Source organism: Sarcophilus harrisii, chromosome 1, assembly GCF_902635505.1.
Source record: "Sarcophilus harrisii chromosome 1, mSarHar1.11, whole genome shotgun sequence".
Taxonomy (NCBI): Eukaryota; Metazoa; Chordata; class Mammalia; order Dasyuromorphia; family Dasyuridae; genus Sarcophilus; species Sarcophilus harrisii.
Window position 1 is genome coordinate 923,830 of NC_045426.1, and position 22,839 is coordinate 946,668.

The 22,839-nt window shown below is 57.9% G+C and overlaps 1 protein-coding gene across 1 annotated transcript in view; it reads right to left on the reverse strand.

Annotated features, from left to right (window-relative positions):
* The window catches only part of CLASP2 (cytoplasmic linker associated protein 2), an 86,378-nt gene that overhangs the window by 15,115 nt on the left and 48,424 nt on the right, over window positions 1–22,839 (reverse strand). The window contains exons 24-34 of the mRNA XM_031949161.1: window positions 22,072–22,234; window positions 19,295–19,368; window positions 18,378–18,657; window positions 17,655–17,761; window positions 17,085–17,108; window positions 16,224–16,474; window positions 14,186–14,249; window positions 12,283–12,285; window positions 9,392–9,555; window positions 5,550–5,628; window positions 5,393–5,446 (exon numbers count right to left, since the gene is read on the reverse strand). Coding sequence (XP_031805021.1) covers window positions 5,393–5,446; window positions 5,550–5,628; window positions 9,392–9,555; window positions 12,283–12,285; window positions 14,186–14,249; window positions 16,224–16,474; window positions 17,085–17,108; window positions 17,655–17,761; window positions 18,378–18,657; window positions 19,295–19,368; window positions 22,072–22,234 — 1,263 coding nt within the window. The remainder of the gene's footprint in view (window positions 1–5,392; window positions 5,447–5,549; window positions 5,629–9,391; window positions 9,556–12,282; window positions 12,286–14,185; window positions 14,250–16,223; window positions 16,475–17,084; window positions 17,109–17,654; window positions 17,762–18,377; window positions 18,658–19,294; window positions 19,369–22,071; window positions 22,235–22,839) is intronic.

A 22,839-nucleotide genomic window follows, 5' to 3' on the forward strand; every position in this document is an offset into this window, starting at 1 on the left:
TATTTTAATGTATTTAACATCTACTAGTCATCCTGCCATCTAGGGGAGGGGGTGGGGGGGGGTAAGAGGTGAAAAATTGGAACAAGAGGTTTGGCAATTGTTAATGCTGTAAAGTTACCCATGCATATAACCTGTAAATAAAAGGCTATTAAATAAAAAGAAAAAAAGAAAAAAAAATCCAGTCTTAGACACACTATGTGATCCTGAGTAAAAAATGACAAATTCTCTAGTATCTTTGTCAAGAAAATCTCAACTGGGATCAGGGAGTGCCAGATATGATCAAAAAAGACAAAACAGCAATTATACATAAAGAGATGTATAGATATATCCATGTATATTCTCCCCTGCAATATTTCTTTATGACTTATAATATTTTTAAAATATTTTGATATCTTTTGTATGTATATATGTGTGTGAAGAACTCTGAACAAAATATGATGGAAATAGGCAGTTTTTCATAGAAAACTCTCTATAACACATTGCATCTTTACAGTCATATAACTTACTGAAAGATTTAGGGAATAATGGATTCTATTGCATGTAATAATTGTTAATCATTTTAAAATTAAAATTAAATTTTAAAATTAAAATTAATTTACAAAAAAGAGAATTCAAGCCATTCTCCAATTGATAAATGGTTAAAGGATGTGAACAATTTTCAGATGAAGAAATTAAAGCCATTTCTAGTCATATAAAAAAATGCTCTAAATCACTATTGATTAAAGAAATGCAAATTAAGACAACTCTGAGATACCACTCCGCATCTCTCAGATTGACTAAGTTAAAGGAAAAGATAATGATAAGTGATGGAGGGGATGTGGGAAAATTGGGATACTAATACATAGTTAGTGGAGTTGTGAACTGATCCAAACATTCTGGAGAACAATATGAAACCATAATCAAAGGGCTACCAAACTATGCATACCCTTTGATTCAGCAGTGTCTCTACAAGGGCTGTATCCCAAAGAGATAATAAAGCAGAGAAAAGGACCCATAGGTGCAAAAGTATAGCAGCTCTTTTTGCAGTGGCAAGGAACTGCAAACCAAATGGATGCCCACCAGTTGGAGAATGGTTGAATGAGTTATGGTATATTATGGATATAATATGGTATATTATATGTTATGGAATATTATTGTTCTGTAAGAAATGACCAGCAAGATGATTTTAGAGAGGCCTGGAAAGGCTTAATGAGTTGATGCTGAGTGAAGTGAGCAGGACCAGGAGATCATTGTACACGGCAACAATAAGACTATATGATGATCAATTCTGCTGGACGTGGCTCTTTTCAACAATGAAGTGATTCAGGCCAATTCCAATAGACTTGGGTTGGAGAGAGCCATCCACATCCAGAAAAAGGTCTATCGGGACCTTTGTCTCAAATGTGGATCACAACATATTTTCACCATTTTTGTTGTTGGTTGCTTGCTTCCCCTCCTCAATTTTTTCCCTTTTTTATCTGATTTTTCTTGTGCAGCCTGATAAATGTTGAAATATGTATAGAAGAATTGCACATGTTTAACATATACTGGAATACTTGCCATTGAAAGGAGGGAAAAGGGAGGGAGAAAAATTTGGAATACAAGGTTTTGTGAGGATGAATGCTGAAAACTATCTTTGCATGGATCTTGAAAACACAAAGCCATTATTAAAAAATAAATAAATAAATAAAACCAGAATGCATATTTTACTGAAAGAGGTAGCCTAGGCAGTTAGTTAATGTCAATACTACACACACACATACACACACACACGTACATGTATAATAAATGGTATAACATTATAATAACTAAGTATTTAAAAGAAAAGTTAAATGAATTACAAGAAGAGACAGTAAAACTCTATGTGTGCAGGTGACCTCAACATACCCCTCTTAGATCTATATAAATATCAAACCCCCAAAAGAAGTTTAGGACTTGAATTGAATTGTAGAGAAATTAGACATGCTAGAGCATGGGAGATGATGGAATGGGAATGGAAATAGTTATTTCTCATCTACATGTGGTATCTCGACTGTGTGCAAGTGCATGAAAACCTCACAAATCAACTAAAGGAAAATATTAATTTTAATTAATTCATGCATTTCTTACCAAGCATAATGCAATAAAAATGTTGAGTAAAAGATTATTAGAGAAACAATTCCCAATTAACTGGAAACTGAAAAACTTAGCCCTAAAGATTAGGAGGTCAAGAATCAATTCTAGAAATTTTAGATAATGTCATTAAAGACAATAGCAAAATTGAGATGAACACACTTGTTCTTGGCTTGAAGTCTACACAGTCTTTAGAGGCCAGGACAAAAACATGAACTTGTGCCTTAAATGGGGAGGCAGGAGAGGTGACCGCAGGGCTCTGAAGGAGCAGGGCAGTGAGATGAACAAGAATGTCCCCTCTACTGTTTGCCACAAGTGGCCAACTCAGACTCACTGACAGGAGTGAATTCGTTCTTTGCCTGCCTACGGTGCGGCGCCCTGCCACTTGCCCATCACCCAGGGTCATAAGTTGTGTCATCTCATCTGACTCCTCCCTCTATTTCCTTGGACATAGCCAACCTCTTGCCAGATTTTCTCAGATTTTTTCCTTCTCCATGCTCACAGAACCAATCTTATCCATTCTTCTCATAAAAAGGATTCAGGAGAGAAAGACACAAAGATTTTTTCTTTTGCTATGAGCTAGTTTCTGTCGCACTAGGACCTCCTCTCTTCTCCTCCTTTATCAGTACTTGCCAGAGGAGCTCGACCTGTAAGATTCAAGCTGGGCTTTGTATCCGACATCATCTGGATGGGCACAAGCCAAGTCCTGAAGGAGGCAGCTGACGTTTCTCTCCAACGTATTTTAGTCATTCCCCACTTTCAAGAAAATGTTTAAAAAACACCGAGTTGTGTCCACAACGTAACGGATGGAGTCCGGATGACCTCAGCTTTTCAAAGGCGATAATCTCATTACACCCTCTGACCGTTGCGACAAGACGTCACAGAGGAGCGTCCGCAGCGGACAGGGAGAAGCCAGAATCATCAGGCTCCCCAAGGCTGGCCGTGACAGTGCCTCGGAGAGGGAAGTTTACATCCAGGGATGGGCCTTGAAGGTCCGTGTTCTCACATGCCCCGTCAGCGTTGGCCTGAGTGCGGGACGGCAGCACGGGCCAGTGCTACCAGGGATGTCTGTGTTGTGGTAGAAAGCCATTTCATGGCTCTATACCTGAGGAATCTGGGCAGGATCCTCTCTACCAAAAGGGGCAGTGGGTCCTTGGGGCTCGGAGCTGTCTGAGGAAATAGGAAATAGGAACAGCTTCTCACCACGCCACAGAATTTCCTTCAAGGCATCGAGACGCTCCAACTTCTTCCAACTGGGAGTTGAGGACACAGTTCATGCACAAATGGCAAAACCTTTACTTTACATTACTAGGATGTGGACTGGGTACTGGCTGAAGGGCGAGGGAACAAGCTCTCGCCCTCAAGAAGCTGATCTTCTATTGGGGGAAAACAGCTATAGCCTTAAGTGATACAAAAGGAGCATCTTTGGGGAAGGCAGTTGGGATGTGACGTGAAGAAGGCTCCCGGGATGTGACGCAGAGAGGCTCATGGGTCGGATGCCTGGGCAGGACTGGGGATGGGGGGAAGGAGCCTCCTGTGAGGAGGGTCAGGGCCAGTGAAGATCCAGCCCTAGGATGGCCACCATGTGGTTGGATTACAACATCTATGGATAACATGGCCCAGAGAATACCCCCGGGGCACCAATGTCTGGGGCCCCCCAAAATGGAGCCCCCGGGAGCCAGCCATCCTGAGTGTCCCGGGTCCGCTGCACCAAGGGGCCGTTCTGGATGCCTCTGCGCAGAAGGGGTTGGTGGCTACCACCAGACCAGTTTTGGCTCAGAAGACGTGCCCGGGAGAGCCGACAGACCCAGGGCCATTGGCACAAAGCCCCCAGGGTGCAGAGGCAGCCGCTTCCTCCTCACAAAGCTCAGCCGCCCCTTCCCTCTTAAGCTGCTGTTCTCTTTTGAGCCCCTGGCAACCCCCACTCTGAGCTCCTGGCACACATCTCAGGCCCCCTTCCTTTTCAGTCTTTCTGATTTGTTTCCAAAGCAAGGTGTCCTCAGAGCCTCCATGGGGAGGCCAGCAGGTCCCCCCAAAGTTCTGGATGGTGGTCTCTGGCTTTTCCAGCTTCTAGAACCCTCCCAGGGGCTCCTCCCCTCCTGAATCTCTGACTCTCTTCCAATGCACCCTCCTCCAATGAGCCGTCCATCAGCACTCTCAACCAGAAGCCTCCTCTACCAGCAGAGGACACGAGCCTCCCATTTAAACCCACTGAGTTCCCCCTCAGACAGCAATCGTTACTGAATGAATTTAAAAAGCAGCATCACCGTAAGGTTCCCCTTAGGAAAGTTACAAACGAGGCATAGGGGATAGAGCACCGTGTGCTCAGGAGGACCCGACTTCAAACCTGGCCTTAGACACTTAACACTTCCTAGCCTGTGTGAGCCCGGGCAAGTCATTTAACCCCACCTGCCTCAACAACCACCACAAAAGTTATATACAAAACATACTTCCACCAACTCACGAGAATGCAGAGTGATGAACATGCAGAGTGAAAGGTGAACGAGAGAAAAGTGAGAAAAGCCCATCATGCTGCTGGGTGACCCTGACAAGGGAGATCCTAAGGTTACGACACCTGGGCACCTAAAAGCAAAGCAACTAAACTTAGCAAGGTGGAGGTACCTGAATGTAAAAAGACCCAACAACAACTTAACAGTAACAGGGAAAATGATATTCACGGGAACGGGCTCGGGAGTCCGTGTAAAGAGCCCGGCTCGGGCCTGTGGAGAAAGCCGGTGCGATGAGGGTGGGGGTCTGGGTGGAAGACTTTTGGAGAACACGATCACACAGAGAAACCATGCCAAGGAAACACAGAGGAGGTGCAGGTCTGGAAGGAAAGCCCTCCCCCGCTGCCTGAGCTCAAGACCAAAGGGGAGAGGGCACGGCAACCGAAATGCAGCACACGCAGGAGGCAGCCCAAGCGGTCCCGGAGGCAAACTCCCTTCCCACGGAGAGAGGAGCAGCAGGGACCAGGAGGGGAGGAGCCCAGTCTGCGGTTAAGGACGTTAGTAAAGGAATTCGCGCACCCCCAGGCACACCCAGGGCTCCCAGAAGCCAGAAGAACATTACGAGCCCCCACGAGTCAGGGCTCTTCCTCTGCCTCTGGCCACCGGGAATGCCTGTGCACAAAACCGGGGGCGCTCCTGGGTAAGGTGGGCAGTGAAGCGGCGACCTGGGGAGGGCCGCCTCCCTGGGAATGGCAGACATCGCATGCTCAAAAGTCCTTTGCCACGTTAGTTAGCAGGCAAAGCAGACTTTCTTGGGCTGGGGGCAGGGGAGCGGCAGCGATGCAAACAAAAACCTTGGAGCTCCCGGGAGAGGAGCGCAGCTGGTCCCGCAGGGTGGGCTGGACTGCCTGCAAGTTTGTAAAAACAAGATCCGCCGAGTGAAACCTCGTTCTGCATCGCGAGGGCACCCAGCAACCTCTCTCTGGGGAGTGGCTCCCTCCGGGCTCTTACCTTTAAGCTCGGCGTCTGCGTCTGGTCCACCGTGAACCTCATGAGAATGTTGAACTGAAGGTCATTTGGGAAAGACTCTCTGCAAGAAAAGGGCATCAGTGAGACCCAAACCAGCAGGATCGACACGGCGCCACTTGGGTCCTTACTGGACCACGGCCACGCTGGCCGCCAACCCGACATCGAGGACCTGCGTCCTCAGCCGGGCAGCGAATCAGGAATCAAGGATTACAGAGCTACGGGCCACTGTGACTCCTCTGGGAGAGGGCGGGCACCAGGCAGCGGGCCGAGAAGCAGCATGTCCGGAGACAGCTGGTCATGCTGCCGGGCCCGAGAGGCGACCGCAGCTCAGCCCCCAAATCTGCCCTGTGACTGGTGAGGAAGCAGGTGGCCTTCAAGAGGAACAGCTCGAGACCGCCCTCACATTAGCCCCGGGCCCATTGATGCTCGCCCCGTGACTTGGGAAACGAGCCCGGACGGACCAAAGCGGCCCGGCAGGACAGCTCCAGGACATGGCGCGAGGTGAGCGGCAGCGTTTCCCTCTCAGATGAGGTGAGAGGCTCGGCTGCCCGTGGGCTTTAGGCAGGGAGACGATGACTCTCGCCAAGTCCTGTTGGTGTGAATCTTCTCTTTGAAGGCGCAGATTGCAACTCATCCACACCTTCTAGAAGAGCTAATGAAAGGACTCAAGCGAGCTCGGCAGTATCACCAGGACCGGTGGGACTGGAAGATCAATGATCAGGGATGGGTCTTAGTTAAAATTTAGAAAAAAACAGCCGTGAAGACGGGAGACGCAAGGAGAACCCCAAGGCTGGCGCAGCAGGGAAGGAGGACGTGACTGTCTCCCAGAAGTCTGAGCATAACGAGGGTGCCGTTCTCCAAGAGAAACCAACAAACAGACTCTGTTCTGGGTCTGATTCTCACTGACAGCAAGAAACTTGTTGGGATAAAAACGATGGCACCTTTGGGGGAGGGGGGGAAGGGAATATTCTCTCCTAGAGCTTGTGCCCGGCATTGTCTGGGCCGAGTTCTGGGGGAGATTTCCAAAGATTCGGAGGACGGAGAAATAAAACCATCTGGACTGACCGTCCAGAACCCATCGGAAGCGGTGGCCGAAGAGGATGGGAAATGCCCGAGCGACCCTCTAAGCAAGGAATGACGACTGCAGTGAGGAGGCGGGGCGAGATGGCCGCTCTGTTTCTCTGCCCCCCACCCTGGGAAGGCCCCGGGCACAGGGGAAAGCCAGCGCCTGTGGGTGGGAGGGCTCTGAGAACTGGATTCTGGGGCAGGCTGGCTAGGTCAGAGCAGGGTGATGGCGTACAGGCCACTTATCTGGGCTTCAGACTCTCACCCTGATCCCATACAAAAGATGGAGAGACAGGCTAGAGAACATGACGGGAGGGTGAGGAACAGGCTGAACTCAGGGCCCAGAGGGGTTGCTGGGAAGGGGGCAAAGACGCGCCCGGGAGTCTGCCCAGCCCTGGACTGTATAACAGCCTCTCAAGAGCCTGGCTCCAGGCAGAACCAATGCAGATACAAAGAGCTGGCTGCGCCCACTGGACAGAGTGACCAGCATCCACGAGGCCGCAGGCAAGGCAGCCTTCCAGGAGCAGGGGGGACCCGAGTTGTCTTAAGAAAAGCAGGAGGCAGCAGTGCACCCCTGCCTCCAGCCTGTACCCCAAGGAAATCTGCAAGGAGGGAAGGCAACCCCGTGGGCAAAAATGTCTGTGGTGGCGAGGAACTGGAAGCTGAGGGGATGCTCCTCGGGTCGGGAATGGCCAAATCTGGGGTACCCAAAGGTGATGGGAGATCACTGTTCCGAAAGGAAAGACGGACGGGCTGATCTCAGAAGGGCCTGCAGAGGTTGACAGGACCCGATGCTGAGTGAGACGAGCAGAACCAGGAGATCACGGTACGTGGCAACGACGAGAACGATGATCTGCAGCGATGGGCATGGTTCTTTCCGGCGGTTCAAAGACCGCAGGCAATCCCCCAAAATCTGAGATAGCAAGAGCGCCCACATCCAGAGAGCGAACTAAGGATGTGGGGTGTAAGGGGCACAGACAACGTTCCCGTCTCCTTTTCTTCGGTGCTTTTGTGTCTTGCAGTTTCCCTCCTTGTTCTGATATTTCTCTCCCAACACAATTCAGAAGGAAATCAATGTACCCGGAGAACCAGGAAAACACAATAAAAAAAAGGGAAAAGCAGAAAACCCAAAGGAGGGGCAGCGCAGGGCTTTCTTCTGGGCCCGGGCCGGCTCAGGTGGTCCCAAATGGCGCGCCCTTGGCACCGGCACTCAGAAAGGACACTGAGGAGCCAAAGGGGCGGTGAACAGTCTCCAATGCTCGGAGGGCGTTGGACAGGATCTGGGAGCTGCTGTGTAGAAGGTAGGGGACGTTCCCGAGACCCCTTGGGGCTTGCTGGGCTCCCAGACTGGCACGGGCTTCTCCAGACCCACAGTTCTGTGCTGTCCCTGCTGCCCGGGGGGCTTCTTCGAGGCCCTCCCAGTGACTCGCAGCTCATCTCTCCGGAACCCAGGCTGCCCCTTCCCAGGGAGCTGCCATCAGTCCTGGGAGCCCACATAGCCCCCACGGTTCTTCAGAAACCATGGCCTTTCCTCGGATCAGAAAGAGGCAAGTGGCCAAAGGGAGGCAGCTCAGACTGAGAAGGAAATGCTTCCCGAGAGACTTGGCGCCCTGGCCCGGGCCCCAGGGCACCCCTGCAGTGGCCCACGCTCAGGATCAGCAAGCCGCCCCCGCCCCCCTCCCGTGAGTGGTCCTGAATGCCACTCTGGAGGGCTCAAGGCTTCCTGCTGCAGCATCAAAGCACCGTGGGGGGAGACCCTCCAGGGGGATGCCTATTCACACCTGCCACGCGCAGTGGGGATGGACTCGAGGCGAACGCGGGCAGGTTCTCAACTGAGCCCCGTGCACTCCGGCATCTGGCCTTTTGGGGTGCCCCACTTGGACCATTTCCTCTTCTCGTTCCCCAGGCCTCGGGGGCTTGCGCTCACACTTGCACACCAAGCGGGGGTCTGTGGCTTTGTCCCAGAAGGAGATCCAGACTCTCGTTGGGACTGGGTTCTCTGGTCAGCGAGCCCGGCGGGGGTCACCGCCACAAGGTCAGGGAGTGTCATGACTCTGTCCCATCAACCCCCCCCACCCCAGATGAGGCCAGCCTCCCCCAACATCAGGATCATTGCATGGCCTCCCTTTCCACTCTCTCCTCAGCAGAGCAGTCACACTGACCGTGCAGAGGTCAGCTCCAGCCCTGCTACCCCATTCGAGAACCTTCTGTGGCTCCCTATTGTCTCTGGGATAACCAGCAAACACTCGCCCTTGGAGCACCTCCCCATCTGGCTCCCCTCCTTGCCCCTGGCTCTGCCTAGCCCTCCTCAGGCCCAGTGCAGGGCCCCTGGCTGCCTCCCCTTCCCAAGCCCCTCAGGGGCCCCCAGCTGCCTCCACAACTTGCTTTGGGCTGGGATCTTGATGGCATCTAAGCAGATGCTGCCTCCCAAGTGCCCGAGTCCAGTCCGGGCACACAGCACGAAGCCCACTGGGGGATGCCACGGGAGGAACATGCACTGAGTGCCCATCCCGGAGCAGACATTCAGCCGGCGCCTGCCAGAGACTCTCCTTAATCAGTGAGGCCAGTCTGGGCTCCAAAGCTCCCCCAGAGAAAGTCTGGAAGTCCCGGGGACGCACTCCAGGCCCGACACCCCTTTGGCTCGACTCTGCCCCTGCCCGTCCCGCACTGAAGGGCCACGGGCCCCACAGGACGGGCATCGCGCCCCGTCTGACCCATCTGGCGTTGGTTCCGGAGCCGGGCGGCCCGCAGGGCCTTACCTGGTGATGTCCAGGGCTTTCTGCACTTTGGCCTGGACGGAGCCGAGTAGGTCGGCGCCCATCTTCTTCAGCAGCTGGGTCAGCAGCACGAAGAGCCAGTCCTGCAGGTCGTCCTTGTGGACCTGGAGGAAGTCCACGAGCGTCTCCAGGAACATGCTGAAGACCTAGAGCCGGCAGAGATGGGCGATGAGGCGGGAAGGGGGCGGGGGGCGCACGACCCAGCCGGGAGGGAGCAAAGGAGCCAGAGGCAGACGAGGCAGTGACTGGCAGCCAAGCGGGAGGACAATCTGTCTCGCTTTGCAGCGGGCTCTGCGACAGAAGAGGCCCGACTTCGGCAGAAGTCCGACACTGAGCGGCTACTCCATGCAGCGTCACTCGAGAAAGGAGACCTTGCCATGATGGCTGGCACACCCGCCGCGGCCGGGGCCCATTCATGGGGTGGGCGGTGGGGCGCTAACAAGCTAAGTGGCTGGCAATGCCAAGGGGGAAGGCTGGTGTTCTCCGAGGGGCATTGGAGCCGCCTCCAGGAACCCGGGGAATGACCCTGACACTGAGGCGAGGCCCTGGGGCTGGCTTCTAGGCCGGGACATTCCGGGCCGACTGAGGGCAGTTTAAGCCAAAGAGCTGGTTGGCAGGGGGGTGGGGTGAGCAGGAGCCGGCAGCCTCCCCCGGGCACAGACCACCTGACTAGCATTAAGGACACCCTGGCAGAAGTCAGGGCCAGTAAAGCGACAGCTGGCAGGGTCTCTGTGCGGGCCGGTCACAGGCCACGAGCCCAATGTGGGTGGGGCTGGCGACAACCCAAGGCCGAGCAGCTCTCGCAGATGTGGCCCCCTCACTGCAGGGTCCCAGGGCCCCTCTCAGCAGCCACTTTTGAGGAACAGGCTGAACCTGGGGAAGCTTCCTGGGCGGGCCCCCGGGGTTAGGGGTGGGAGTTCCTGGGCAGCAGGTGACGGGCCCAGAGCCCTTTCTTGGGGCCCGTGTGTGCCTGCAGTCTGGGGCTAAGGACGAGAGCGCTTCGCCCATGGCACGCCCGGAGCTCTGCGTGTCTGTAAAACGGGGCTCACCGGCACCGACCTCCCAGGGTTATGGGGAGGAGAAACCCAGGGCCCAGCTGCCAAGGGCTGGCCCCTCTGGGAGTCCTCCCTTCCCTCTCACTGTTGTCCCCTAGGGTCTCCCTCACAAGAGTTTCTGGGCCCAGGAGCCCCCCATGGGCCCCTGCGGCTCAACTTACCGCTCTTGGCCTGAGGCCTAAGGCAGGGAGCCCGCTCCTCCCAAGGAGGGCCGCGGCTGCCCGATCTGGGGGCGCTTACAGTAATCGGCTCTGGCAGTGGCTCCACAAGGGCCATTTCTGAGAAAGGCTCGGCCCAGCCCGGGGGGAACGGGGGGTGTAAAAGTCACCCGAATGAGCACCCGAGTGAGGGCTTGGGAACCCTCTGTCCTTGGCCACACTCAAGGCTAGCTCCTAGGCTGCCCCCTCCGCTCCCCGGGCCAGCCCCTCCGCAGGGGCTCTGTCCCTCCAGGGGACAAGGAAACATTCATTTCTAAGTGCCCACCGTGTACCCAACACTGATCTCGTCTGACGCTCACAACCGACCCGGGAGGGAAGTGCTCTGAAGTCACGTGCCAGGGACCTGTGGCTAGTGCCGGGGTGGGCACCCTCTGTGCCACGGCTGCCCCAAGCTCTCCTGCCACCGGGGCCTTCAGTCCGAGGCACTCGCCCTCTTAAAAACCAGGTGAGTGCAGGCACCGCCCGAGCACACGGAGCAGAAGGGGCTCTGGCCGCTCGGCTGAAGGCCCCGGTCCTGGGAGGAAAGCCTGGTGCTTTCCCAGGATCTCGCCAGCTTCTCCTGCCTCAGATTTCTGAGAGGGATGGCTTTCATCCCAACCGGACCCTTCTTCCTGGGTTTGGCCCAAACGGATCTGCCCGGGAAGCTCCCTGCAGACTGACTTCCTTTTAAAGTGGGATCCTGCCTCTGGTTGGTTTTATTTTTTCCTGCCAACTATTCCCCGGGCCCCTTTTGGTCAGACTGGGCAGCTCACATGACGTGCCCACTGGGGTCATCCGCCGTAGCGCGGTTCTTGCCAGCTCATCCCCAACTGGTCAGACGATCTCGCTCAGGAACGGGGCTCGCTGTGTCCAAGTGACCACTCCGCGGCCCATATGCCCGGGCCCATCTGAGCCAGGAGGGGGAGGCCGGTGGGGTGCGGGGTGGGGCACACCTGCTGTTCACCCTTGGGCTGCCAACCTGGGATGCCTGATGGTAAGGGCAAAACTCAAGACGGGGTTTTCCTCTGGGGTCCTTTCAGGGAGCCCCAAGCCTTTCCTGCTGTGACTGGCCCTCAGTGAAGGCAGCAGCAGCAACGGACACGACTGGCTCGCGAGCCAGGACGTGGCGTTTCCCAAGGGAAATCTGGGAGTTCTCAGGCTGCTTCATGCCGGAGCCTACGTTCCCAGGGGAAGGACCCGCTCCCTTAGGGATGCTGACGGGGCCAGGCCTCCCGAGGGGGCGGGCCTCCGAGCCGGCCGCTCCGGCGCCCGGCTCAGGGTGGGCAAATGGAGGAGGACCCAGCGGGTTGATTGGGGCCATGCCGGGGCAGCGCCCGGCGGGTCTCTGGGAAGGGGGGGTCAGGGCCGGCCGTGTGAGGTGTGCCAGTCATCATCGCGTCTGGGACAGAAGAACATAACCCGATTACGTCAGTTAATTAGTAGATGAGAAAAGCGCATCTCCAGCCAGACCCATGGGGTTTGCGCAACGGGGCAGAGTCGCACAAAGTGCGACAGCTCTGCCCCTGCGGGAATCTTGGGAGAGAAAAGTCAGAGAGAAGAAGGGTTAATGTCACCGGCATGCAGCCACGTTAGCTTGCCCCCAAACAGCGAACCAACTTACTCTCTACCGAGAGTCCCGACACGGGAGACGGCATGCAAAGAGCAGAGGGGAAAGAAAACACACACGTTAGTCGGCATCGGCGCTGCGGTCCTGGCCAACACGCACGCCCGGGGGCCGCCTCCCCCCCAAGCCCGATGCCCGCCCAGCCCTGGGCACAACGAGGGCCGGAGCCTCATTTCCCGGCAGAGCGCTGGATCCCGACCCTGACTCTGGCCCTGACCCTGACTCCGACCCCTGACCCCAACCCTGACCCCCAGCTCCGGCCCCTGATCCCTTCCTTCACCCCCGGGGGAGCCCTCTCTGAGTCCGGTCGTCAGAGCCATCCCTGCAGCTGACCGACAGCATGAGGGCAACGACCGGCCCTGAGCCCCAGAGTCAGGGGCCGTCCCCCTGGCCTGCCATGCTGCCCCCTGTTCTGTCGTCCCCATCGTTTCCCAGGAATTGAGGGGTCTGGTGGTGATGCTCCAGGTTCTGCTCCCAGCCCTGTCTGTCCCTATAACTGAGGCACGCCGTCCAGAGTGCATGTGGCCGTTGCCCCGGTCCGGGGCCAGAGCTTGGGCCTGGGAAGCAGGAAGGCCTGCGCCCCAATCCTGCCCCCCCACCTCGGCTGTCAAGGACCGCCATCGGCGTTCCAGGGTATGACGAGCGCGCATCAGCCAATACCCCTGTCGTTCCCAACACGAGGCATAGAGGGGACGTATCCCACAGACAGAGAGAAAGCCTGTCTCTCGGAGCCCTGGATGGCTCGGTTCTGCAGGCTCCCGGCTCACGTGCGGTGCGGCGGACAGACCGCTGGACTGGAAGCCTGAGTCTCACCTCAGACCCTGACACTGCCAGCAGTGGCTCCTTCCCTGCCTCAGTTTTCTCATCTGTACCATGGGCACAGAATGGCATCCATCTCCCAGGGCAACTGTGGGCCTATGTGGCACAGTCTGTGGGAGGTGCCCGACCAGGGGCCAATGTGCTCCCTGAAGATCCTTGGCCCAGGAATCCCCAAAAGAAAGCCCCCCCTCCCCTTGGGGAAGACATGACCCCACCAAAGGAGGAGGGAGGAGAGAAGGTGAGGTGGGCTGGTGGGCCCCAACAGCAATGGCTGCAGAGTCAGAGAGGAAGGGCAAGAGGGGGCGGCATCCCTGAAGCTGTCGGGATGGGCAGAATGTGGGCACAGTAGTTCAAGACTGCCCTCTGGCCTTAGCCAACCACACCTGTGCCCCCTGGCCTTCCCGCACAGCCCTGGCACAGAGCTGGCCAGTGGGGAGCACCAGAGGCCTGACCCAAAGCTCTCAGGATATGCCAATGGGCTGCGGCGGCGTGAGGCCCCCGTCCTCCCTGCCTTCCCTTTAGGCCCCGACCCCCCATTTGAGAGGTGGCAATGACTCTCCCCATGAAACCACCTTTTGGTCCTAGTTTTTTTGGGGGGATCCTGGTTTTAGGAAACGAGCCAAAGCCAGCACTTCCGCCTCCCTGCGCTATCAGCTACGCCACACAGTCCACATTTTGGGTGGGATTGAAGTGCTTTCTTTGCAGAAGAAAATGGGGGGCTGCCAGGAAGAGAGGCTGCAGACCCCCAAAGCTCCAGTTCAGACCAGGGCTTGGGAAGGGCCTCTGGGGAGCCGCCGTCAGGCTTGGTGAAAGGGCGTGCGCCTCTGGGAATGGAGCAAACCAAAGGGGCAATGAAGACGCTGTGGTCTGGTGCTTGCTCAGGCCGGCAGCACAAGAGGGCCCCAGAAGCACCGAGGGAGCCCCGGGGGGTTTTTTAGCTTTGAGTCCCCCGCCGAAGAGCCGGGGCACAGGCTGTGTTTCTGCCCTAGTGTGGCAGGGCTTCCGTGGCAGAAGGAGCCCGGGGCCGCCACCTCCCATGCAAACGGGCCGCAGAGGCGAGGGGCCGCCGCGCCAGGCTTACCTTGCTGTGAGGGTCTGCGAACATCCTCGTGAAAATCTCACACAATCTTTTCAGCTCGACCCGACTGGCAAAATGACAAAGCGCCAATTAGTGCCCGGCGCCCTGAGGGGACATTCGAACCCTACCTTCAGCACCTGCCTGTGAACAGCCCAGGAGCCCTGGGGGGTGGGGAAGGAGGGCTCCCCCCCAGCCTCTGGCCACCGGCCAGGATGCACCAGGACCCCAGTCTTCCCAAAACAGGGCAGGCTGAGGAGGCCCCAGCCCTTCCTGGCACTTCTTGGGAGAGCCAGACAACGGGCCTGGTGCCTGCGCTGAGCCAACCCCCAGCTCCCGGCGCAGATGCAAAAGGCGCTTCCGTGGAGATGACTCTCCTCAGGGACCACGATCCCCCCCTGCCCCCCGCTTGGGCCAAGAGCTCCCCGCCACCATGGACAGTGCCCGCCAACCCCAAATCTCAGGGCATCACCCGCAACTTTGGGATCTGGAGCAGAAAGAACGGCCACCAGACCACGGAACCCAGGAAAGCCACGTGGCCCCGCCTGGCCACGGAGAAGGAAAGAGAGGAACCTTTGGGGGGCGTCTGGGTGTGAGATGGGGAGCCATGCCTGGCCAGCTCTTCCTCAGAGCGTGCCCCTTCTCTTCCGCCCTCCGGGGCAGACAGAGCACCAGGAGACGGAGGGATGCTTTGCCTACACCCTCCTGAGACTGACTGCAGCCCCCAGGTAAGGACCCCCTCCTCCCCTGAGCAGAACACCATCTCCACAAGGAGGACACGGAGAAGTGGGGGCAGGGCACCCACCAGGGCGATGACGGCCACCACCCCTCCTCCCCTCTCACCCCAAAGCCCCTCCCAAGTACCCGAGCCAGACGCCCACTGAGGGCCGCCTCTGCTGAGAGCGCAGAAGAGCGTGGGATGGGCAGGGTGCGAGCAAGCAAAAGGATGGGAGACACAGAGAGGGAGGGAGGGAGGAGCCTGGCCCAGGCAGGGCTACATGTGTGTACTGGCATACACCTGTGTATACACAATGCACCTGTACACACACACCTGCACACACACACACACACACACGACACACACCCCTGCGTGCATAATGCACCTGTACACACACACCTGCACACACACACATACAACACACACCCCTGCGTGCATAATGCACCTGTACACACACACCTGCACACACACACATACAACACACACCCCTGCGTGCACAATGCACTTGCGCACACACACACACGCACAACACACAGCCCTGTGTGCACAATGCACCCACATATACACACCTGCATACACAATGCACCTGCATATACACACATCTATGTGCATAACACACCTGCACACCCCCCCCCGCACATACAACATACTTGCACACTCCTGCGTGTATAACACACCTGCACACACACCTATATGCAAAATACCTGTACATACACACAACCTGAGTGCACAATGCACCTGCACACACCCGCATGCACATGCTTACACACATATTTACACAAATATACCTGCAGACATACATTTGCATACCTACAAATACTTACATGCACATATATATGTACACACACCTGCACACACAAATATTTGCACACACACATGTACTTGCATATATATATGTTCCTGCACACACTTACACACACACTCTCTCTGTCCCTCTCCACCATGTGCCTGGGGCAGAGCTCTGGGGATCGTTGCAGCGAGCCCAGGGGACCCACGGCCCATGAGAAATCAAAACCCAGCTCAGCCGTCTGCCCCAGGCCGGCCCACTCTGCTTGGTCCTGCCGCCCTCCTCAAGCCTGTCTGTCTCGCTCATCCCCAGTCCGTCCTCCCCCACCCCGTTTGCTCCAAGCCTGTCCTCCCCAGTCCCGCTCGTCCCCGGCCCATCGCTCGTCCCTGGCCCGTCCTCTCCAGTCCTGCTCATCCCTGGCCCGTCCTCCCCAGTCCCACTCGTCCCCGGCCCATCCTCCCTGGTCCCGCTCATCGCTGGCCCGTCCTCCCCAGGCCCTCGGCCCCGCAGTCCGCCCCAGGCTGGCCCACAGCCCTCACCTCAGCGTCCGCTGGCTCTTGAGCAGGCTCTGCAGGCCCAGCAGGCCCTCCTTCCTCTCGGACCAGTTGGAGCTGGCGCAGCGGTTCAGCACCTCGGCCACATCCTCAGTCTGCCGCATGTAGGTGGGGATGCTGCCATTCCGGGAGCTGTAGGAGCGCTCGGAGCAGGCGCTGGAGGCGTCGCTGTTGGCGTCGTCATCTGAGTACATGCCCCCGCCATAGAGCTCGTACCGCCGGCGCGCAGGCTTTTTCTGGGCACAGCAGAGCTTTGTGTGAGGAGGTGGGGTGGGGGGCCCAGCCACGTCCACACCCATCCCCCTGCCCACCAGCCCCCGGGCGCCACGGCCCTTCCTATGGGGGGGAGGGGGGGTGTTTCCTTGAGACAGCTCCTTCATCATCACCCCCTCTCCTTGAGGCCGGAGGCTACCGTGGGGCCCGCCATGCGGACTCCTGTGGTCCCTGCCCCACGCCCTCTGCCCGCAGCACAGCGGGCTCACGCCCAGCCCGCTTTTCTAAGTCCGCCTGAGCCAGTCTAAGAAACGAGCTGAGAAACCCTGAGTTCCGAGTCGGACTTTCTGAGAAGGGCTGGGAGGAAGCCTCCAGGCAGAACGTGGGCACGAGATCTGCCCTGTAACTTGTGCCTGGAGAGCTAAGTGCCCGCCAGCCCACATCCCCTCGGGGGAAACGGGTTTACAGAGGATCCGGCGGCCTCTCCCCTGGCAGGCACCGCGCCCCCTCCTGCCTGGCACCCGCAGGGACTGGCTGGCCCTCCCTCTTGTCAGGGCGCAAGCTGAGAAGCTGGCGCAGGGAGACAGGACAGAGAGAGCCGGACCCGAAAGGAGAAAAAAGCGAGTTCTCTACCTTGGTGCGCATGTCTCCTAAGAGCTGAGAGCAGTGAGTTAGCAAAGAGAAAAACGGACAACAGTGAGAAGACCCCCCCGAAAGCCCTCCCCTCGTCCGAGAACGGCGGGCTTCCCCCATCAGCGCTGCCAGCCATGGGGCGCGAGCGGCTCGCCCAAGAAGACCGGACGAGAAAGGGCTGGCGGGAGGCCTCCCTCTCCCCGGACTCCCCGGAGACTGCGAGGGACAGGGCAACGGGGTTGGGAGGCCCACAGCCTGGTGTGCCCGCTCTCTGTCCCAAGGGAGCAAAGGAAGGATGTGGTGAGAGAAGCTCCAGCCTCCCCGTCTCCCCAAATCAGAGTGTCTTAAAGCAGGCTTTGGGGCGACCAAGGATGCTCCCCAAAAGGGGCTCAGAACTGAAACTCGTCCCAGAGAAAACCCTGTGGGGCGCATGCCCGGGCCGTGACCGGGAGGAGGGCGCCTCCTCTCCTGACAAGCCGGGACAGTTTTCCTTTTGGCAGGGAGGTGGGCTCGTCCCCACGGATCCCCAGATACAAGACACCCCAAGAAGGAGACGAGGCGTGCGCTTACCAAGGCGTCGGCGACGGCTTCTTCCACGTCGGAGCCCGTGTTCAGGACGCGCATGGCGCTGACAGAGGACGACAGGCGGCTGGACTGCCCGATCCCGTAGCCCGCGCCTGCCAGACACAAGGAGGCTGATCAGCGCGTCTGCCCTCGAGCCGAGACCTGGGCTCGGAGAGGCCATGGGATGGACAAGGAGCAAAGTAAAAATGGAGGTGCGACAGCAATTCAAATGGAGATCGAGCGGAGAAAGAAGCCCAAGCCGGCCGCCGCGCAGGACCCTGTGCGCGAGGGTCCCCTTGGGGAACGCCGGCAGCCCCACGAGGCGGAGTTCTCCGGCTCCCCGGGGCTCCGCGGGCCCGACGTCACTTGAAGTGCTGTGAGCAGCCAGAAGCAGAAGGCCCCGAGGGGGCCGTCCGGGAGGGGGTGCGTGCGGGGGGTGTGCAGTTGCGCACCCGTGTGCGCATGTTCCAAGTGAGCAGATGAGGGGCCACAGACGGAAAGTTGATGTTAGAAAACGGCATGCAGGGAGAACCGCGAGGCTCAAGGAAGAGCAGAGGAAGGGGGAAGGACCCCGAGAAGGCAGCTCCGCAAATGGTCGCTCTACGCGGGGGGCTCTAGCGCAAGGACCGGATGGGACAACTCAATTGGGGCGGATGGTTCCACAGAAACTCGGTTAGAATAAAAGCGAGATGGCGGCAGAGCCCGGGGCCCGAGGTACTCATCCTTCACCTGAGGCCCCACAGACATCGGGGGTGTAGAGGGCACCCGTCGATCTGGAGTGATGTCTGGAAGCTGGAATAACAGGACCACACAAAGCCTGCCTGTTACCGCCAGGACTGAGCGGGGGCGCACGCGCGAGCCGGCCCCGGGCCCAGGCCCTGGGGCGCACGGGCAGCCGATGCGAGGGGCCCCGGAGGGAGGGCGAGGCGAGGCGGGCTGCGGAGCGCGGGTGGGGACGCGGGGGCCCAGACCCCCCGGGAGCCTTCACTGAGGCCGCCCCCCAGCTCTGCTAAAACACGGATCCCATCTGGAAGCAGAGCTGCCATGCCCCTAAAACGCATCTGTCTCGAGAGCAGGGGAGCGAGAGGTGAGGGGACAAGCTCTGCATCTCAGGGTACCTGTCTGGGCAGTAAAGGCAGTATTGTCCTCCCCATTGGGGAGAGGGAGAAATTCTGCCCCTGATGGGCTGTGTGCTTCAAAAGGCAACGTCAGGTCAGAAAGGCAGATGCTGTGCTCAGGCCGGCCGAGCTCACGACCCGACATCAGCCCAAGGACCTGGGCCAAAGTGAGTTTTCTGCAGGAGCCACAGGCCCGCCCGGTGGGCATCGGAGGCCTTGTCCCTCAGGCCCCGGACACGCACCACGGAGCCACACGTCCCTCTGGGACTCAGGCCTGGATGGCTGGGCTACCCAATGTCGCCTGACCCAGAAGGGTTCTGGAGAAGGATGACTGGGGGAGGGGGGAGAGGACGCAGTTCCCAGGGGCCGGGCCCACCTCCCTCAAAGGCCCACCTCCCTCAAAGGCCCTCTGCTTGCACACATGTCCCCGATGGGTCCCAGGACCCCGTGCCCGGCTAATCCTAACCCACCGAAGCCAGGCGCCCATGGCAAAGCAGGGAAGAAGCCAAGTTAGTGCCCGGCCCTGACCCAGAAGCCACAGAGCAGCAGGAAGTGCTCCCCGCACATGGAGCCCCCGGCAGGGCCACCCATTGGCCGGCGGCCTGCGACGGGAAGAGAAAGCGCAGAAGGGAGCCCCCATCTTGCCGTCACAATCCAAATTCCCAAGTCATATGACAAGCGGGTTGAGCCGTGGGCACCAGGTCCCCAAGGGCCTGAGCTCGGTCGGAAGGGGCACCCCGAGTGTCTACACTCTGGGCCGGGGAAGGAGACCCCTGAGGTGAGAGCTAAGCAGCGCCTCTGCCTCCTCCTGGGACTGTGGATGGAAAGGAGCCCCTCCGGGAGGGGCAACCACTTGTTAATAAGGGGGAAAATTGGGGGCCCTTTGACCCGGGTTTAAGTTGGGGGACGTTTCCCTTTCCGGTCCCGAGGATGGTTGGCGGGAGATGGAGACAATGTTTGGGTGCCCGGGGTCCGCTTCTGTAGTGAGTGGGGGTGGGTGGGGTGCCCTGGGATGGAGGGGGGTTTGGGAGGACCCCGGGGAGTTTCCCAGCTGCCTGGGACCCCTGTTTTGGGATTTGCCAGGGTCCCCAGGGAGGAGAGGCCCGATATAGAGGAGGAGTAGAGGGGGGAGGAATTGTAAAGGGGAAAGGTTGGCCGGGGAAGGACGGGGTCTCTGCCCCCGCCCCAACGAGGGATGGGAGGATGAGAGAGGGGAGGGAGGGGGGGAGCCGGCAGGTTGGGCGCTGCCCAAGGGTTGGAAAGAGTTTGGGGTTTGTTCTCATGTTTTGGGAGTTTCCAACCTGGGAGGGGTTTGGCGGCGGAGAGAGGAGAGGGAAAAGAGAAGATTTAGTGGGGGGGGTTTCGCAAGCTGGGGGTATTTTGCTATGAAAGGTTTGCCCCAAAAGCCTTTGCCGATTAGGGGGGGAGGGAGGGGTTTGTTTCAGAGAGGGGGAGGGGTTTTTTGGTTTGGTTTTAGGGATTTTGTTTGGCAAGTGGGGCGACAGATCTTCTGGATGGAGTTTGGGGGAGGCGTGGTGGTGAGATTCCTTGGGATGAGCGGGAAAGAAAAGCAAAGAAGGAGGTTAGGGGGGGCGGGAGGGGTAGGGGAGGGCGGGAGAGGGGGGGGGGAAGGTGGGAGGGGGGAAGGTTGGAGAAAGCGGGTGGTGGTTGGGGTTTGGGTAGAAGTTTTTTGAGGGGAGGGTTTGGATTGAGATTTGGGATGGTTTTGGGTGTTGGGGGGAAGAGGGAGGATTTTGCCTTGGGTTTCGGGTTTTCCCCAGAGAGGGGTGGAAGTTTTGTTTTTCAAATTCTTTGTTTTGTGTTTTGGGGCAGGATGCTTTGGGGTTTTTCTTTTTCAAGAGGGGCCTTGTGTTAATGTTTTTGGGTTTGGAAATTTTTTGGGAGGGTTTTAGTGGGTTAGGGCAGAGGTTTTTGGCCTTTAGGAGAAATTTTGTTGATGGAAAGGGGCAGAGTTTTGGGGGGGGAGGGAGCTTTTTTTTTCTAATAGGTTTTCTTGCTTTTTTTTTTTCTTGTTTTTCTGGGAGGGGGGGAGTTTTTTAGGGGGCAGTTAGAGGTGTTTTGGGGGGGGATTCGGCGTTTGGGTTTTTTTGTTTTGATTTTTCCACTTAGGGAGAAAGAGGGGTTTCTTGTGGTTGCAAGGTTTTAGGATGAGGTTTATTTCCCCATGACTTTGTGAGAATTGCTAAAAGAATTTTGGATTTTCAAAATTTCTTTTTAGGGAGGTTTAGGTAAGGTTTTGGCTTTTCTTGGCCCCCCAAAAAAGAGGGAGAAGGGATTTTTGGGGTGTTTGGGGGAAGGTAAAGGGGGTTTTGTGGATGGGTTGTTTTTGTTTGGGGTTTGGTGGGTTTACTGAGACTTGGTTTTGTTTTTGAGGGTTTTGTTTGGGATTTATTTTGGGAAGAGGGTTTTTAGAGATTTTTTCTGGTTTTGCATTTTCTGTGGGTGTTTTTTAGGGGGGGGAGAATTTGGGATGGGGGCTTTAATTTTGTTTTTCGTGTTTTGCGAAAGATTTGAGGGGATTGGGAGGGCCTTTTTGGTTTTGTTATTTTTATTTAGAGACTTTGATGCCTTTTGGGGGTTCCCTTTGACTTTTTCCGCTAACCAGGGGGTTTGGGAAGAGGAGAGCGCCCTTTAGATTTGGGCCCAGGAAACCTTCCCGAAGTTTGCCAGACAAGCTCCTCATCTTCCTCTGAGGCTCTCAACCGCCCACGGAGACCACCCTTCCCCCTCGGACCCCAGGCTGTGTCCCAGAGCTGGGGCTTCCGAGAGATAGACGGAAGCCCCCAGGAGATGGGTCCCCTTTGGGGAGGCGCTGGCTCTGCCGGACTAGAAGTCCTGGGAGCGGCCCTGGGGCAACCCGGGGCCTTGGAGCGGGTCAGGTTTCCACAAACGCACTACATGCAACACGACCCTCCCTGCCCCGAGACACCGGGCCGGCCCCATGGAGGTGATTGGGCGCTCCGGGAGATGGTGAGGAGGGGGCTGCGGCGGGGGATGAGAGGGCGGGGGGCACGCATGGCTGGGGGCGCCGCGGCTCTATTCAGCAGAAGGAATATGAGCCCCCCAAGCAAGGGCCGCTGAGTAAAACTCTCCATTTGCCTTCTGGGGGAGCCCAGGCTTGCTTTCCCCCAACTTTGCTGGATACAACAAGAAGGGGCGTCTCCCGCGTCCTGCTGCCTCAGCGGGGAGGGAGCCGCGGGAGGGGGCGGAACCCCGCCCTAGCCCGCTGCCCGAGGGCCGGCTGGGGCCGGGGCGGGAAAGCCCAGAGAGGGAGCGGCGCTGACTTTCCCCGGCTACAGGGGAAGCCGCTGTGTCCCGGAAGCGCCAGGACCAGGAGCCCCCGGCCGGGCTCACGCTTCTGCTGAATAGAGCCTGGCCCGAGATGTGGATGGGGGGGCGGAGGCATGCGCCGCACCGCGGGTTCTTACCGCCCATGGGGTTGGCCGGCTGGGATCCTTAGCGGCGTAAAGGCAGGATTCGTGAGGAGGGAAGGAGCAGAAGCAGAGCAGACTGAGCACAAACAGCCAGTGGAAGCGGGCGCCGAGAAGGTGCCGGGGACCAGGCCGAGCGAGCCGAGCCGCCCCCACTGGCCCCGCGGCCTCATCTTTTCAAAGGTCGCCCTGGCGGCCTTGAAAGGATGGAGGCGGTTTGCGCTGGACCCTCTCTTAGGCCCAGGCGGGGGCAGGGGTCACAGGCAAGGGAGGCTTCCAGAACTCACAAGCAAAAGGCCCAAGGAGGGAGGCGCCATCAGCGAGACAGGGGGGCTCCTGGTGGCTCCGCCCCTGCCGTCCCCTCGCTCCAGCCCATTCTATTGGCTTGGGGGCACATGCCTCACACTCGCCCTCTCTGGTCCAGGGTCTGAGGGGACTTTTCTTAATGGTGACAAAAAACCCCACAACAAGCCCCGGGTGGGGCCAGGGGCAGAAGGCATGACCAGAGGCTCGGGGAGGGCGCCCGCCGGGGCACGACCCCGGCATCCACGGCTTTGCCACCCCCCAGCAGAAGGGCCGCTCCACAGGAGCAAAGCCGCCCGGCGCCCCCCCGGCTTCCTT